At 39.6% G+C, this 13883-nt stretch overlaps 1 protein-coding gene across 1 annotated transcript in view; it reads right to left on the reverse strand.

Moving 5' to 3' along the window:
- Positions 1 to 377: 377 nt before the first annotated feature.
- The window catches only part of ZDHHC15 (zDHHC palmitoyltransferase 15), a 46455-nt gene continuing 32949 nt past the window's right edge, over positions 378 to 13883 (reverse strand). The window contains exons 11-12 of the mRNA XM_048865238.2: positions 9818 to 9900; positions 378 to 8188 (exon numbers count right to left, since the gene is read on the reverse strand). Of these exons, the coding sequence (XP_048721195.1) occupies positions 9857 to 9900 (44 nt within the window). The 3' untranslated portion in view covers positions 378 to 8188; positions 9818 to 9856. The remainder of the gene's footprint in view (positions 8189 to 9817; positions 9901 to 13883) is intronic.

Here is a 13883-nt window from a genome sequence, read left to right on the forward strand (position 1 = left end):
CACATAAGTGATAGCAACTGGATTGCCTGTTTGTAAAACTTGTACCTCACCTTAACATGGTGCTTAATATCATCCAAAAAATATCCCAACACATAAATGCTGTAGTGTGGTGTACTGGTAAGCTTCCTGCCTGTAATAGGGTGGAATGGGAATTCTCCTCAAAAAGACAAGCTGGCGCAAGTATCCCTTCACCAGGGCAAAGGAGGCAGGAATTGAGCTTGCCATGCGCGCAGCTCCAGCAGTGAGATCTTCTCAAACCTCGCCTAGGTGGGATGATATCACACCCTCCTGTCCTCAGACAGCTGTTTCAGGCTTACAAGACCTTGCCTGTGAAATGGTGCTCTAGACTAACTTATGGCCAATAATCAACATCAGTGTAAAGCTAAAACAATTTTAATGCAGTTCTTTACTGCAATACAGTATAAACCATGCGATTCTCTAGTAAAAAAACAAATAGTAGAAAACAATGCATAATATTCAGTATTCAAACCATAAAAACTCCTTGAAAGTGCTACTGAAACTTACTAACACATCAAATATAGAGAATGTTTGTTGGCCAATAAAAATGGTGGTTTGTACAGAAAGTTTTTGTAAAAATCCATTTGACACTAAAAGCCAATGCCAGCATCGCTAATAAAAACTCTTGAAACTGCGCAAAAACATTCCCAATGCTGTCAGACTTTTCATAACATTATGGAAAACATTTGGCCCCCCTGTTGACATAAGGAAGTGTGAGAGATAAAACCTCATGCAGTTCCAATCTATCACAGTCTTAGCTGAACACTCCAGTAATCATTGAATCTGCAAGATGCATTTCAAAAAAAGCAAAGAAAACACACTTACTGGTATGAACATAGGGCCATATTGTGCCAGCAAGTAAGTTAGTGTGTATATGTAAGGCAGAACTAATTTAAATCAAATGGCAGTCCCGTTTAAAGTTGCTGACATGATATGGCTCACTATGCCAGTTTACATTAGTGCAAAGGGAAAGTTCTCTGCACTGGTTGTTAATATTGAAGGGGACGAGTGACAGTAGGTTTTCTCCCCAAGCAAAGCTTTCTGAGTAGTTTGGATAAAATGTTTAGTTTGATTCACACCTTCCCCAGCAAACAAAACCCATGCCTGTGCAGCAAGGAGTGAAGCTGACCAGTCAAAATGGATTTTGAAGTAGAGTAAAATATTAAACAAAATAACTAATGAAAAATGAACTCCAACATGTAGGTTGCTTACATCTCACAGGTAAGTATGAATTTTTTAAAAAAGTTATTTTTAAAATGCTCCTGTTTTAAAAACTTAGGGAAGGAGGATCTCCCTTGACTAAATGATGGCTCAAGTCCGTCCCTAAATGAAGATGCACTGAAAACTTTACAAAAGAACTGGCGGAAGTTAAAATCAAAGCTCCCTGCGTAAATGAAGCAACTTACATTTTTATGGTACTTGGGGTTTGTCTACACACAAGTTATTCTGGAATAGCCATTGCACTTGAAATTCACACCCTACCTTATTCTAGAATAACTTTCATGTGTAGACAAGTGCTTAGTGTCCTTCACCCTTGTAGAAAGGCCCTGTCTACACCAGAACCAGGGTGGTTTGTTGCACAGTTAGGATACCAGATGCCTGTGTCATGACTTTGCTCCATTTATAGATGCACCACAAAACAGCTTTAGGGCTCACTGAGCACCAGGGCCCAGAGGAGAAAGAAAAACACAGAGATACAGATTATGTGCTTTCCTTCCATGCAGGTGTGTAATAGATAATACACTGCAAAGGCTCTACAGCTTTGCGAGTGGGGGAAAGACACCTCTGTCTGTCCAGGTTTGGTATAGGATTTGGTCACAAGTAAATGCAAAGTTAGTTACAAGTAACAAAAAAGTTCTGTTTAGTAAAATCACCTTTGCATTACATGGGCTGTTTGATATTAGCACCCAGTGCAAAAAGAATGCCTCTTCCTAAGCACAACTGGAATAAAAGAACAAGAATGACCCTTTTCTATTTTGTGTATTTTAACAATCATGCATTTTTCTAATACCAGCTGTACTGCAGATGCTGCTGCAAACCTCAAATCCTGATATAGAATGAATACTTTAAACCGCATCTTTGCGGACATAAAAGATTTTTGGTCTTACTTGAAATATAAATGTAAAACCTAATACCATTTTTAAAAATTTCAATGTGTACATTCCAAATTGCAGACAGAAAACAGTAAAATAGGGATTTAAAAAAATATTTAAGCATTCAAAAGAAGATATAGAAAATTGGATCTTGCTGCACTGAACAAAAAAACAAATCAGAATGACAAGGATGATGCAAAGATACCCATCAACAAATTGACATCAAACCAAGAAATTACATTGCACGACATTTTTTGAGAGCCCATTCCATCCACTCTCTGTATTAGTAACTAAAGGAAAAAATGCAGCTGGCTGAAAAATAATAAATTGTAAGTCATTTGCATGTGATCAGAAAGAAAAACTCTTCTCACTTTGTATTCTTCTTTAACAAAAAGAAATAAGAATGCCTGTAAAAACTAAAATGAACAAATGGCTATCATCTTGGTGGACTGTTAATTATCAAAAAAGTGAAACGAGATGAAATAAGAGGAAATGATCAGGAAAAGTACATATCTAATGCTCCATGTCTGAATTGGTTGCCACCCTCCAAGCTGCTAACAGAACATTAGTTTTAATGAAAAAGCAACTCTGCCATGCAAATGCTTTAATTGATGGTTTGTGGGAAAAAACCTCAGTTTGAAATGTTCTGCATCAGAACACCTGCTGACAACTGAAAAATACCAATAAGAACAAGACATTTTTCAAGTAGATCAGTTTCAAAACATTGTACCACAGACACAAAAAGAGAACGTGCAACTTTGAGTTGACTCAGGCCTAACAGGCAAGGGTCCAGCAATGTTTTGTTAACCTGCTTACAATTATTAATGATCAGTTCCTTTAACACTTCTGTGGAACAGTCAGCCATATGAATGGCAAGTCTGCTGTGCTGGCTTAACAACTGTACTGAAGGCAGTTGTTCCCTGAATGCATCTTTAAAATCTTAACTCCTCCATCCACATCGTTAGATACAAAGGAAGTACTTCCTGACAGGTTACATTCATATTGTGTTACAGACTTTATGCAGCTAGTCCTGTAACTGGTACAAAATTATGCTTTCAGCCTGTGCCAGAATACACACCTCCTACACTTGGAATACACTGTATATTTTGCTGAACCACAGCTCTGGCCATTTCTGGCAAGTAAACATTCATCACACTATCATGCTAATAGAAAGCTTCCTCGTCCTTACTGATTACAGTACGCCTACATGCAACAAGTATAGTCTATTAAAAATGTACAGAACTGAATTCCTGTTTAAAGGAATACAAAAACTTATTCTACTCCAAAAACATCTTACACTGATTCAGCAAGAGTCCAAATTTACAAAACAAACTGCAGTGCAGAGATGCTTACAAACACTAATTCCTTGGAGAGCAACTCACTGGCCAAGGAGAGGCCTTGTCACAAGACACCCTATGCAGGCATCAATATGATGCCTTACCTGCTTGTTAGAGCAGGGTATCTGGAATGTAAAGAGGATAATTGTCAGTGGGATATTTTGGACTGTTATTCATAGGAGACAGGCAGCTTGACGGAATGATTCATATTACAGTAAAATCCACCCACAGCATTCTTTGTGCATGTGGTGACATTCACTGGGGAAAGTGTTTATAAGTACGGTCATTTTTTTTTTGGAGGGGGGGGGGAGGAGAGGAAGAGGAGGATAGGACAAATAAATGTGTTTCTTATCTGATATGAACACCACAGTCAGTATAAAATGGATCTGGGGCTGGGGGAACAGGGGAACGTGCTTTGCATGGGGAGGTTCAATACCCAAGTTCTTAGACTTTGAGCTAAATTAATGTTTAGTGTTTTAACATTTCCAAAGAGACTTTAGGAACCCCTGTTAAGCTTTTCATCTTTAGGTCTCTGGTTTGAATTCAGTCCAGGTTGGTTGTGACTAAAAATTACTCTGATGGCTGTTTGGTGAATTACATAAATTGAATTCAGTGATTTCAATTCAGTTTCCACATCCAAAGCACAAAAAGCCACCATGGAGAGCACTAACTGGCAACTTGCCTCTCTCTGTCCATTCAAGCCTTCATTTCTCAAAGCAGACTGCCAGCTATTTTAGCCCCAGAGGTATTCCCTTTCGGGAAAGCTTGTACTGCTGCCACCAGTTTGTGGCTAAACAGTACACTGTGCAGGGCTATCAATCTGGCACCTTTCAGGAATATTGCATTCACACAATTTAAAAATAAACATTGGGACCTGCTAGAAGGATTGTGCTCCAAAAGTTTAATAGAGCTTTAACTCCTGTTTTCTGGGATTCAGTTTACAGCTGTGAAGCCCATTCTTTTCCTTGGCAAGAACAGAGACACAACTGGATCCTGATGATATCATAGGACTTAAACATCTCTTTCTGTGATGCAGCATAAAAATATGCCCAGCAAATAGCACCAGTGAAAGAGAAAATGCACCCTTAAATTTAAAGGGCTATCAGAATGTTAAAAATCACACTCCAGGCTGAATATTTTACCAACAGTCTGTTTTTTCAGTGCATTTACTTAGTGCTTTTGATAGCGTTGTGTGCATAGTGCATTTCCCCTGATGTTCGTGCACGACTTTCCTACAGAAACAGGGAAGGAAGGGGGAAAAAAAACACTTTACAAAATAAATAGGAACCTGACTGTAAAACCACAACAAATCACAGGTAGTGTCGAAACTATTTAACTCAATTTTTATGGTGACTAGATTTCAAGCTGACAGAATCCTTTTTAATAGTGAAAAATACCGACCGAGTTATACACTTCTTAGTATGTCATCCTCTGTGACCTTAGGAGTAGATCTGTAGTCACGACACACCATCAAAGCAGGGAAACTTAAGTAGAAATATTGTATGAAGTGCTAGGCTTCCCCAAAGGGCCTGGTTATTCATCTACATGCAGCCTTGAAGGCGGCAGATGCAGAATATCTCTAGGGAAGGAAATAAAGGCACACTGTATCTCTCCATTTTTGGGCATAATTATGTTCAATACAGTTTTCTGTACTCAGTTTTCTGTACTTCTTTCTTGGGATGTAAAGTTTTTGCACAACTCCACTCTGTTGCATTGGACTGCAGCATCCACAAATTCGATCTGCAATCATAGTATGACCATTTCTTCTAAAAGCAAACAGGTTTATTTTGAAAACTGATTTTTTTGTCACTCACACATTCCTGCTCTGTACTATATTTGTCACGCTTCACTTGGATTGAACTTCAGCATTGATTTCATTTTATTTTATTTTCTAAGCACATTTAGTTTTGAGCCTTGGTACTGATTTTTAAAAGTAGATTTTGAAGAGCTAAGAAACAGTTAGTTTCTGTTTGGACAGGAGACAGTCACCAAGTTACCTTAAAAAGGAGACCTGCAGCCTTACCTGGCTACAGAATAGCTTTTTAAATTAGAATATGTAAATTAAGTGTGGAAATTTCAAAACAGTATTTCAAAATACCTGAAATTACTTCAGACTGTCCCATTATGAATTGGACAGTTGTATAAACACTGATGGCCTGCCACTTTAGTGATAATTGCAACAGGAAATGCAGCCTGATGTGGTTTACTCAAAGAAGAAGGTCAGAGCTGCAGTCAGTGAGCAAACAGGAGCAGCTTCTATAGCACCTTGTAAATACTCTCCTGCTACCACTGTACAGTTAGCTTTGGCAAGAAACAAAAGAATTAGATGGCTGTAAACAGAAAAACAAAACAAGAGATATAAGAACCTACCTAAAAAACTCCAGGAGTTCCATGTGGGTCTGGCTACAGCGCTGTTCTTCCTGCTCTGAAGGATACAATCAAGCTAACAGATAATATGCCAGCCTCCTGCTACAATCCTTATCTTCACATTTTTATACATAGGGCATTTTAAAGAGTTTGTAGTGATTTAAGGGAAGATTTTTAAAGGCACAAACACCAGTTAGGTACCTAACTCCCATTAATTTTCAGTGGGAGTTAAGACACTTAACTGCATTTCTCCCTTTGAAAATCTCCCTTTAAACACATTTTGTATGAGATTAGGCAATTACTTTGATTTCATGGCTATCTTTCCTTAGTATTTCACAGAAAATAACGTAATGAAAGGAGCAAGCCTTTACAGAAGTTGACTATGAATGTATTAAAAGCAGTAATGGGCTTAAATTAAAGAAAGGCAGATTCAGATTTGATAAAAAAAATGTTGAGAGCCACCTGATAACAGAACAGCTACCAAAAGAGGTGTCTGAGGTCCCATCTGCACAATGTACAAATTAATTAGCTAACACACTCAAAAAAAGAGATGAGAAGAGAACCTACACTAGGATATGGATGTGTTCTGCAGTCCCACTTACCCCAGCTTCTAGGAGTTAAATTAGGTGTTTGTAAAATATGTTGCTGCTGAAAGCAAGAGTTTGATTACCAGCTCCAGGATTTAAATACAGAGATGAAAGACGTCTCTTCCAAAAGCAGTGATTTATATCTGTGACAGAAGGTGGGAGGAGGAGTGTTATGTACACCAGGTTCTTCCCCTACAATTTCCAGCTGCTGCTACCACTGGTATATCCTCCTCTCATAGCAGCAAGAGAGAAATCTCAGGGGGAAAAAGTCTATTCTGTAGACAAGGCCTTTGTCACTGAACATTTATCAAGCAGTTTCTCATCACATCCATACTTGCTGTTTCAGGAACTGTCCACAGGAAAGTAAAGACTGATACTAAATAAAAAGTTGTATCTAAAATGGTATATAGTGAGCATAATGACTGATCTTATGACCTATGCTTAAGGACTAATATTAGTATTGTCCATACATTACTATTATGAAACAAGCATCTGATTTCCAGCATGGATGATGATGGAGCTGTCAATCCTGAATCTTGCAGGTGGAAAGAGAAAATTAAGACCTACCACTAAGAACTACATAACATCTACGACCCAAAACCTCCAAATTCCATTACCTAGTATAAAATTCTTGATTGCAAAAGTAGCTTAAAAAAATCTGGAACAATGATGTGCAGTCAAAGGAATGCAAAGTAACTGGGAAATATGACCACAGCTTGGTATTGAAAAAATCTTTACAGCCCCAGTCAATACATTTAATCAGGCAGAAGTTTGAGCTAATATAATACATCAGCTGCTTGTTCAGCATTATGGGGCTAAAACCATCTTGGTTGAGGCTCCAATCTCACTTGCTGGAGCCATACATTCAATGCAAGTTTCTAATTTACCTGCTTCTAGATCGATGCTTATGGGGAACTGAAAACAGTGATTAAAAACCTTTATAAAATGCGGATCCTGGTGGGAGAGGGAAGAAGAATGTGCTCTATGTGATTGTTAGATTCCCATACATTAGGCCTAGGAATTAAATGAAGTCATTAAAGGGAATTTTAGACAATATAACATTTGAGTACCTGCTACAGGATTGTGCTTGAAGGCCAGTAAACTTCAAAATCGTACTGAGGATGATGCATTTCTAGACAGAAGCATCAGTGGCCTTGGCATATTCTTTAACCTTGCTTCTGCCAGCATGAGCAGGTATTTTATGCACATATACAGTTGCAAATGTATATGCATGTTATCTAAATATACACTGCACATACACACAAAGGGCTCTTCCAATTTAGGCCCTGATTTGGCAAACCTGACTCACATTGAGTAGTACTTACTCAAGAAATTCTGTTGATTTATGTGTACATTTTACTCACCATGAGTAAAGGCTGAAGAATCAGGCCCAAGATAAACAGCCTGCCTGGGAATATAAAGGCTTGAAGTATTTTGAGATTTAGAGTGCCAGATGTTTGCAGCAATGGAAAGGACTGTGGAAATGCATTTACACCAACACTTTTCACCTATTACAGACACAATTATATATAGATATATTCAGGCCAGTCTGCCCTGGCCCACTGTCTATGAAACTGCTCCGCTCAGACATTAACTTTAAAACACCCTGAACTTGTAAAGCCCTGAAAGATCCGCCCAGCAGGTATTCTGGACAATCAGTCTAGAACGTTAGGATTCCAGTCAGATAATACTTCATGATGTTTTTTTATCCTGAATATCCATTTGCTTCCTGACCTTCAATTCTGAAGTCTGTGCAAAGAAAAGATGCTGGCTCCTGAGAAGGAAGCTGAAATTTAAAGGAACAAGAAAAATAAACTAAGCATTGTTCTGTCAGAGCAATTCACACCTGCCTGCTTCAGCCTTTATACTGGGTTCAACATTTTTATTTTAAATCATACAAACTTCAAGGAAACACTTTGCCTTCTCACTAGCATTTTTGATGGGTGTAGGGCAGCAAGTGGCTTTCAGTGTTATCAAGATTCGGAACATTTCCTTCCTGGGTTGGTAGCATCGTCCTCCTCAGAAGAAAGTGGATGCATATTCAAAAGCTATAACAATTAGTTTATCAAATAGTCTTAGGGCTTGTCTTCACGTACCACACTACAGCAGCGCAGTTGTAGCGCTTTAGTGAAGATGCTACTACACCGTCACCGTAGCAAATCCACCTCCCCGAGAGGCGGTAGCTTTGATGACAGGAGTAGCTCTCCCCCCCGCCCCCCCGACATAGTTCTGTCTACACCAGGGTTAGGTTGGTATAACTACATCGCTCAGCGGCGTGGATTCTTCACACCCCTTGAGTGACGTAGTTCTACCATATAATTCTCTAGTTTAGACCAGGCCTTAAATCATCTTTTTGAAGCACAGAACAAGGTACTGGATTATGCTGCGTTAGCACAGAGTTTACAATTAACACTTTGAACAAAATAAGGGTTAAATGTCCTCTGTCTACCCACAGCCCTACACTGCCCTACCTACAGAACAGAAAGAGAAGTAGATCTCTTGAAGTGGTGCTTCATTGCATGGTTCCTTTGCAGAGACTTGAGGAGGACACAGCTCATAACTGAGTGGAGCTGTGAGAGGGCATCCTCCCAATGTCGTGAAGGCCAGAACATATGGGAGCTAAGTTGATGGATCAGTGACATTCTAACATGAAGGACCTGACTCCTCTCCCAGCCCATGCCATCTGCTGTTATACCCAGGCCCCTCCACGGTGAGAAAAAGCCAGATGGGAGAGTCACTACTGACTTGAGCATTGTAAGCTACTGTAATTTAGCCCTGATTGCATGGAAGAGGAATTTACTATGTAGCATGGCTATTCCCAACTCCTCCCCTATTCCACAGTATTCTACCCGCTACTTTTGGAAGTACATGAAACAGATCTTCATTCCTGTGGTCATGCGGGGGAGAGATGTGATTAAATCTGAGGGAATATACTGCCCAGCCACATTCCACCATCAAATACCTCACAACTCTTTGATCCTTTCCTTCAAGTTAAATGCCTTTCGGTGCTCTTATGGGGTGTGTAAACTGAGGGGGCTTCTCTGGGCTCTCTTAGCTCACACAAGTAGGTCAGAGATATGTAAAATTTATTTTCTAGATCTCTGAACAAGGAGAGAGAACACTGTAGGCAACACTCTGTGCACCACACTGACAGTTCACCACAGTCCTGGGAGGTTAAAAAAATAAAATAAAATAAAAACCCCCCAAACCCCAACCTCCATTACCTTATCTCACACTTTTCTATTCAAAGCTCTGTACAAACATACCATAATTAATCCTCAGAGTGTCCCTATGAGGCATTATTATCCTATTTCACAGAAGGAGATATAGACAAACAGGTTAAATGACAAGGCCTCAGAAGAAGTCCCATGTCAGAACCAGACTGTCTCAAGTCACCTGAAAACAAAGTGCTGACCTGTCTGAATGAGTTTTGTACCATCAGATTTGCAAACCGCTATGTCTCCATTTCCATGGCAAGAGATGAACCTTCATGGTAACCTATAAAATTGAAAACAAAATGGTTAGAGATAGATAGTATAGTGTTCCTGTCATCCTTATGCTCTGAATACACCATTAGCCATTAAATGTTAGATAATTTTTTTTAACACCATTTTAAACAAAAATCAGACATTCATCCCCATCAGGGGTAACCCTGCTGATTTCTAAACTGAGAGTTTATTTATTGACATTATCTGATTCACAGGCTTTAACAGCCACTTTGACAAGTAAAGATCTTCCAATTCTAATGGCATGTTTCAGGTCTGATCAGTTCAGAAAATTATACAGTCTTGCTGCTATTGCTCTGGATGTAATCCAAATACTCAGTTACAGTACTATAGCACTTGAGGTGCTGGTGCATTGATAGGAAGGAAAGAGATGGCTAGAAAATGAGAGACTGCAAAGCAGTATCAGTTGTGTCTCAGATACATGTGATAGAAGGGGATGGATGTATCTGCATGGATTGGAATTTAATCCCTACAATGAAAAAAGAGGTGATTGGCTTTGTTTCAAGGATTTATGCAAATTAACTGATGATTTCTCAGGACAGGGAGGTCTCTCTTTATTTAATTCCTCCTGGTCAGAGCACTGCAGTAAGTTCCTCAACTGCAGTCAAGGCAATTCTCATGCATACAGTATTTCCTAATGAGTAACATTTAAATTGAAATCAGGTGCCTTCAGATATTTGAAGCTTTATGTGATAATCTGTGTTTACCGCTTCCAACTATGACACAGAAAACACTGGAATATGTGGTCAATTCAGGGGGAACTATACTCTCATGATTATGCTCCCAAATTTACTGTACTACATATCCAAGTACTACATATATTAATTATATCTAGAATTTTGACTTGCCCTGAAACATACATTTAAATCCACCTGTGTGATTAGTTGTTAACATCATATACTACATAGATATTTAAAAAGTTCTTGTCCACAGCCTTATCTTGTTACTATAAGGGCAAACAGAATCCAAGCACACATAGGACCAACTAATTCAGGATTTGGATATTAAGTGAATTCAAGATTAATTTTTAGAAAAAATAAGATTATTTTATAATCTGCCAGCACAGGCCATTTGGGGGAACTTCCTGACTAGATAGATTAGAGAGAGAATATGTTTGTGAATAAAGGACAGCATTAATGAAATCAGAAAAATGCCATAACTTAAGAATTAAAGTGCATTTGAAAGTGAATGTTCTTGGTTTCTGGTTGATCAAGAAGCTCAGAATGTTTTTCATTCTAACTGAAATGCTACAATCCTTAGCGAATCAATGTACAAAAAAAGTCAGAGCAAAGGTCAACACCCATTTCAAACCGAGAGGAACACAATCTTACAGTGAAGATAAAAGCAACTGAAAATATTCTTTTTCATACACCTAGTCCAGGTCATGGTGTTCCCCGCCTCCTGAATTTCAGTAACATGTCTCTTGTATTCAGAAGTCTTCCAGTTTCCCCCAAGATTGATTTTAAAACTATATCCACAAGGAGTTTGCCTTTGCCATTTTTGCTTTTAGCTTTAAGGGTCTGCTGGGTGTTCGCTTTGTTTATGTTCAGAAAAATCAAACCACAGCACAGGCAAGGATTGTAGCGTGGTGGTTCAGAAGGAGAACATTATACAGCAAAACTGGATCAAGCATTTTCTCTTTTCTTTTCTTTTTTTTTTAAATTATCTCTGTGGCATGTCACTTCCTCTTCCTCATATGCCTAGAGGAGGGACTCCGATGATGAGAACAGCTCTTATTACTTCTACCAAAGTGCAGGTGCCTGAGCAATCATAGGTGTGTGCTGCAAAAGCTCCAAGAGGAGAGAGACACCACTTAAATACATCAGGGGAGGGATCATTCTGCTTTTGTGTTCTAGGAAGGAATTCGAGTCCCATTGGTGGGGCCCTACAAATTCACGACCGTGAGAAACACGTCACAGACCGTGAAATTAGACTTCCCCCGTGAACTCTAGCTATTGGAGGGGAGAGGAAGGGGCAGGGCTGGGGGCGCTCCAGCCGGGGACTCCTATCTGTCACTGAGCTCCAGCTGCTAGTCTGCCGGGCTGGGGAGGGACAGGACTTTTTCTTCTCCTGCATGGCTGCTCTTGGGGGGAGATCAGACCCACTTCCAATTATCTCCGCTGACTGCAGGAAGCTCCTTGGCTGCATTGCACCCTCATTGGTTTCAGCTGGGCTCTGAAGACAATGCAGCCATGGAGCTTCCTGCAGCTTGGGGAGGTGCCCAGAGGTGGGTCTGATCTCCCCTCACCAAACACCAGTTGTTCAGGGGAAGAGGCCAGGACTGGATGCTAGGAGCCCCTGTGGGGGCGCTCCCAGCAGTATGGGGGAAGATCAGACCCACCTCCACCTCTGGGAACCTCTTCCAGCTGCAGGAAGCATGGTTACAACACCCTGAAATTTCAGATGTCAAACATCTGAAAACATGAAACTGACCAATTAAAAAACCCTCTGGCTATGAAATTAACCAAAATGGCCCTACCTATTGGTGCTGAAAAAAACTTCACCAAGTTTCAGAGCAAGATGATTACACACCATTTTCTTCACTGGGAAAGAGCCTAGTACAGGTCACTGATCATTATATGAGCACTACGATCATAAGGCTTGAAACTCAGATTTTGAGAGCTGACTTGGCAAAAGCTAATTTCATTCTTATGCATGCTTATGCTCATATTTAGAGAGCTAAGCAGACTTTTTAATCAGAGGCCATAACACTTTGTAAAGGGTAGGGGACTTGGGAACCACTCCTGAAGGGACGGATTGATTTTTTTTTAAATTATCACAAATAGCACACAGAAAAACACCAATGTTATTTTAAAAAGTTCATCAGCAATGCATCACCGTGTCAGACAGATTAGCTTAACTAAAATATACACGTCTTAGCAGAAGCAGATGTTTTTTCAGCCCAGATGTACAAAGGCCATTTGAAATCACTTATCTGAACCAATGTTGAAATGAGCCTCTTCAGCTCTGTTCATGAAATCCTGAAGTGTGCCTTGGACAAGGTTTCATTTATTTGCTTTGCAATGACAATAAAACTTTAACACAAGCTAACATTAAACCGGGGACAGTAAGGCTGCAAGTGCTGTATAGTCAGAAATAAAAAAAAATACTGAGGTCTTATATTGCAATTTTCATCATTAGATCTCAAAGTGCTGGAGTCTTTACCATATTTATCCTCCCAACATCCCTGTGAGGTAAGGCAGTTTTATTATCCCTATTTTACAAATGAGGAGCTGAGGAACAGAGAGTCTATGGCAGAGCAGAGAACTGAACCTAGATCCTAGGCTAGTACCCTAATAACTGGACCATCCTTCCTCTACCTTCTTTCTGTGTTCTGCAAGTAACAAGATTGCACACACTTATAAAAACCTACACAAGCTTTATTTTTAAACAAAGCTATTGCTTCCACACAGGTCCCCAAGTACGCACTGTTGAAAATGACTAAAGGGGGCTTCCTGGAAGTGAACTACAACACGAATGGTCTTGTTTTAAGCCTGGAAACAGTTAACATGATACCAAAGCTGAGCTCCTAATGAAAGCCTAGTCTCTATAGCACTAAATGTGCATTAGCAAGCTCTTCACCTATATTTGCTTAATTCACAAGTTATGGTTACACAAGAGTTTATTATGTTTTCACGATTCCTATAGGAAAAAACCATGATCCAATTTTTTAAATAGAAATCTGCTGAGCTTTCATGCCAGGATGGAATATCTATGCCTTTATTATTATACTTTCCACACATATATATGTGGCTATCCTTGCTCCGTACAGAAAGCACCTGCCTCATGACACCAAGTGACAATATTTTGGAACCCTAAAACTTGGAGGGCATGAAGCTTTACAGGACACCGGGATGTGTTAATGCTTGTCATCATGTTTGAAGGCCGGAGTTTGGGGGTTAACAAGTACATGAGAAAAAAAATTGTGATTCAACAGGCAGAAGCACTGAATTATTTTGAAACTGATTGTAGAGG

The sequence above is a fragment of the Caretta caretta genome, chromosome 9 (assembly GCF_965140235.1).
Source record: "Caretta caretta isolate rCarCar2 chromosome 9, rCarCar1.hap1, whole genome shotgun sequence".
Taxonomy (NCBI): domain Eukaryota; kingdom Metazoa; phylum Chordata; order Testudines; family Cheloniidae; genus Caretta; species Caretta caretta.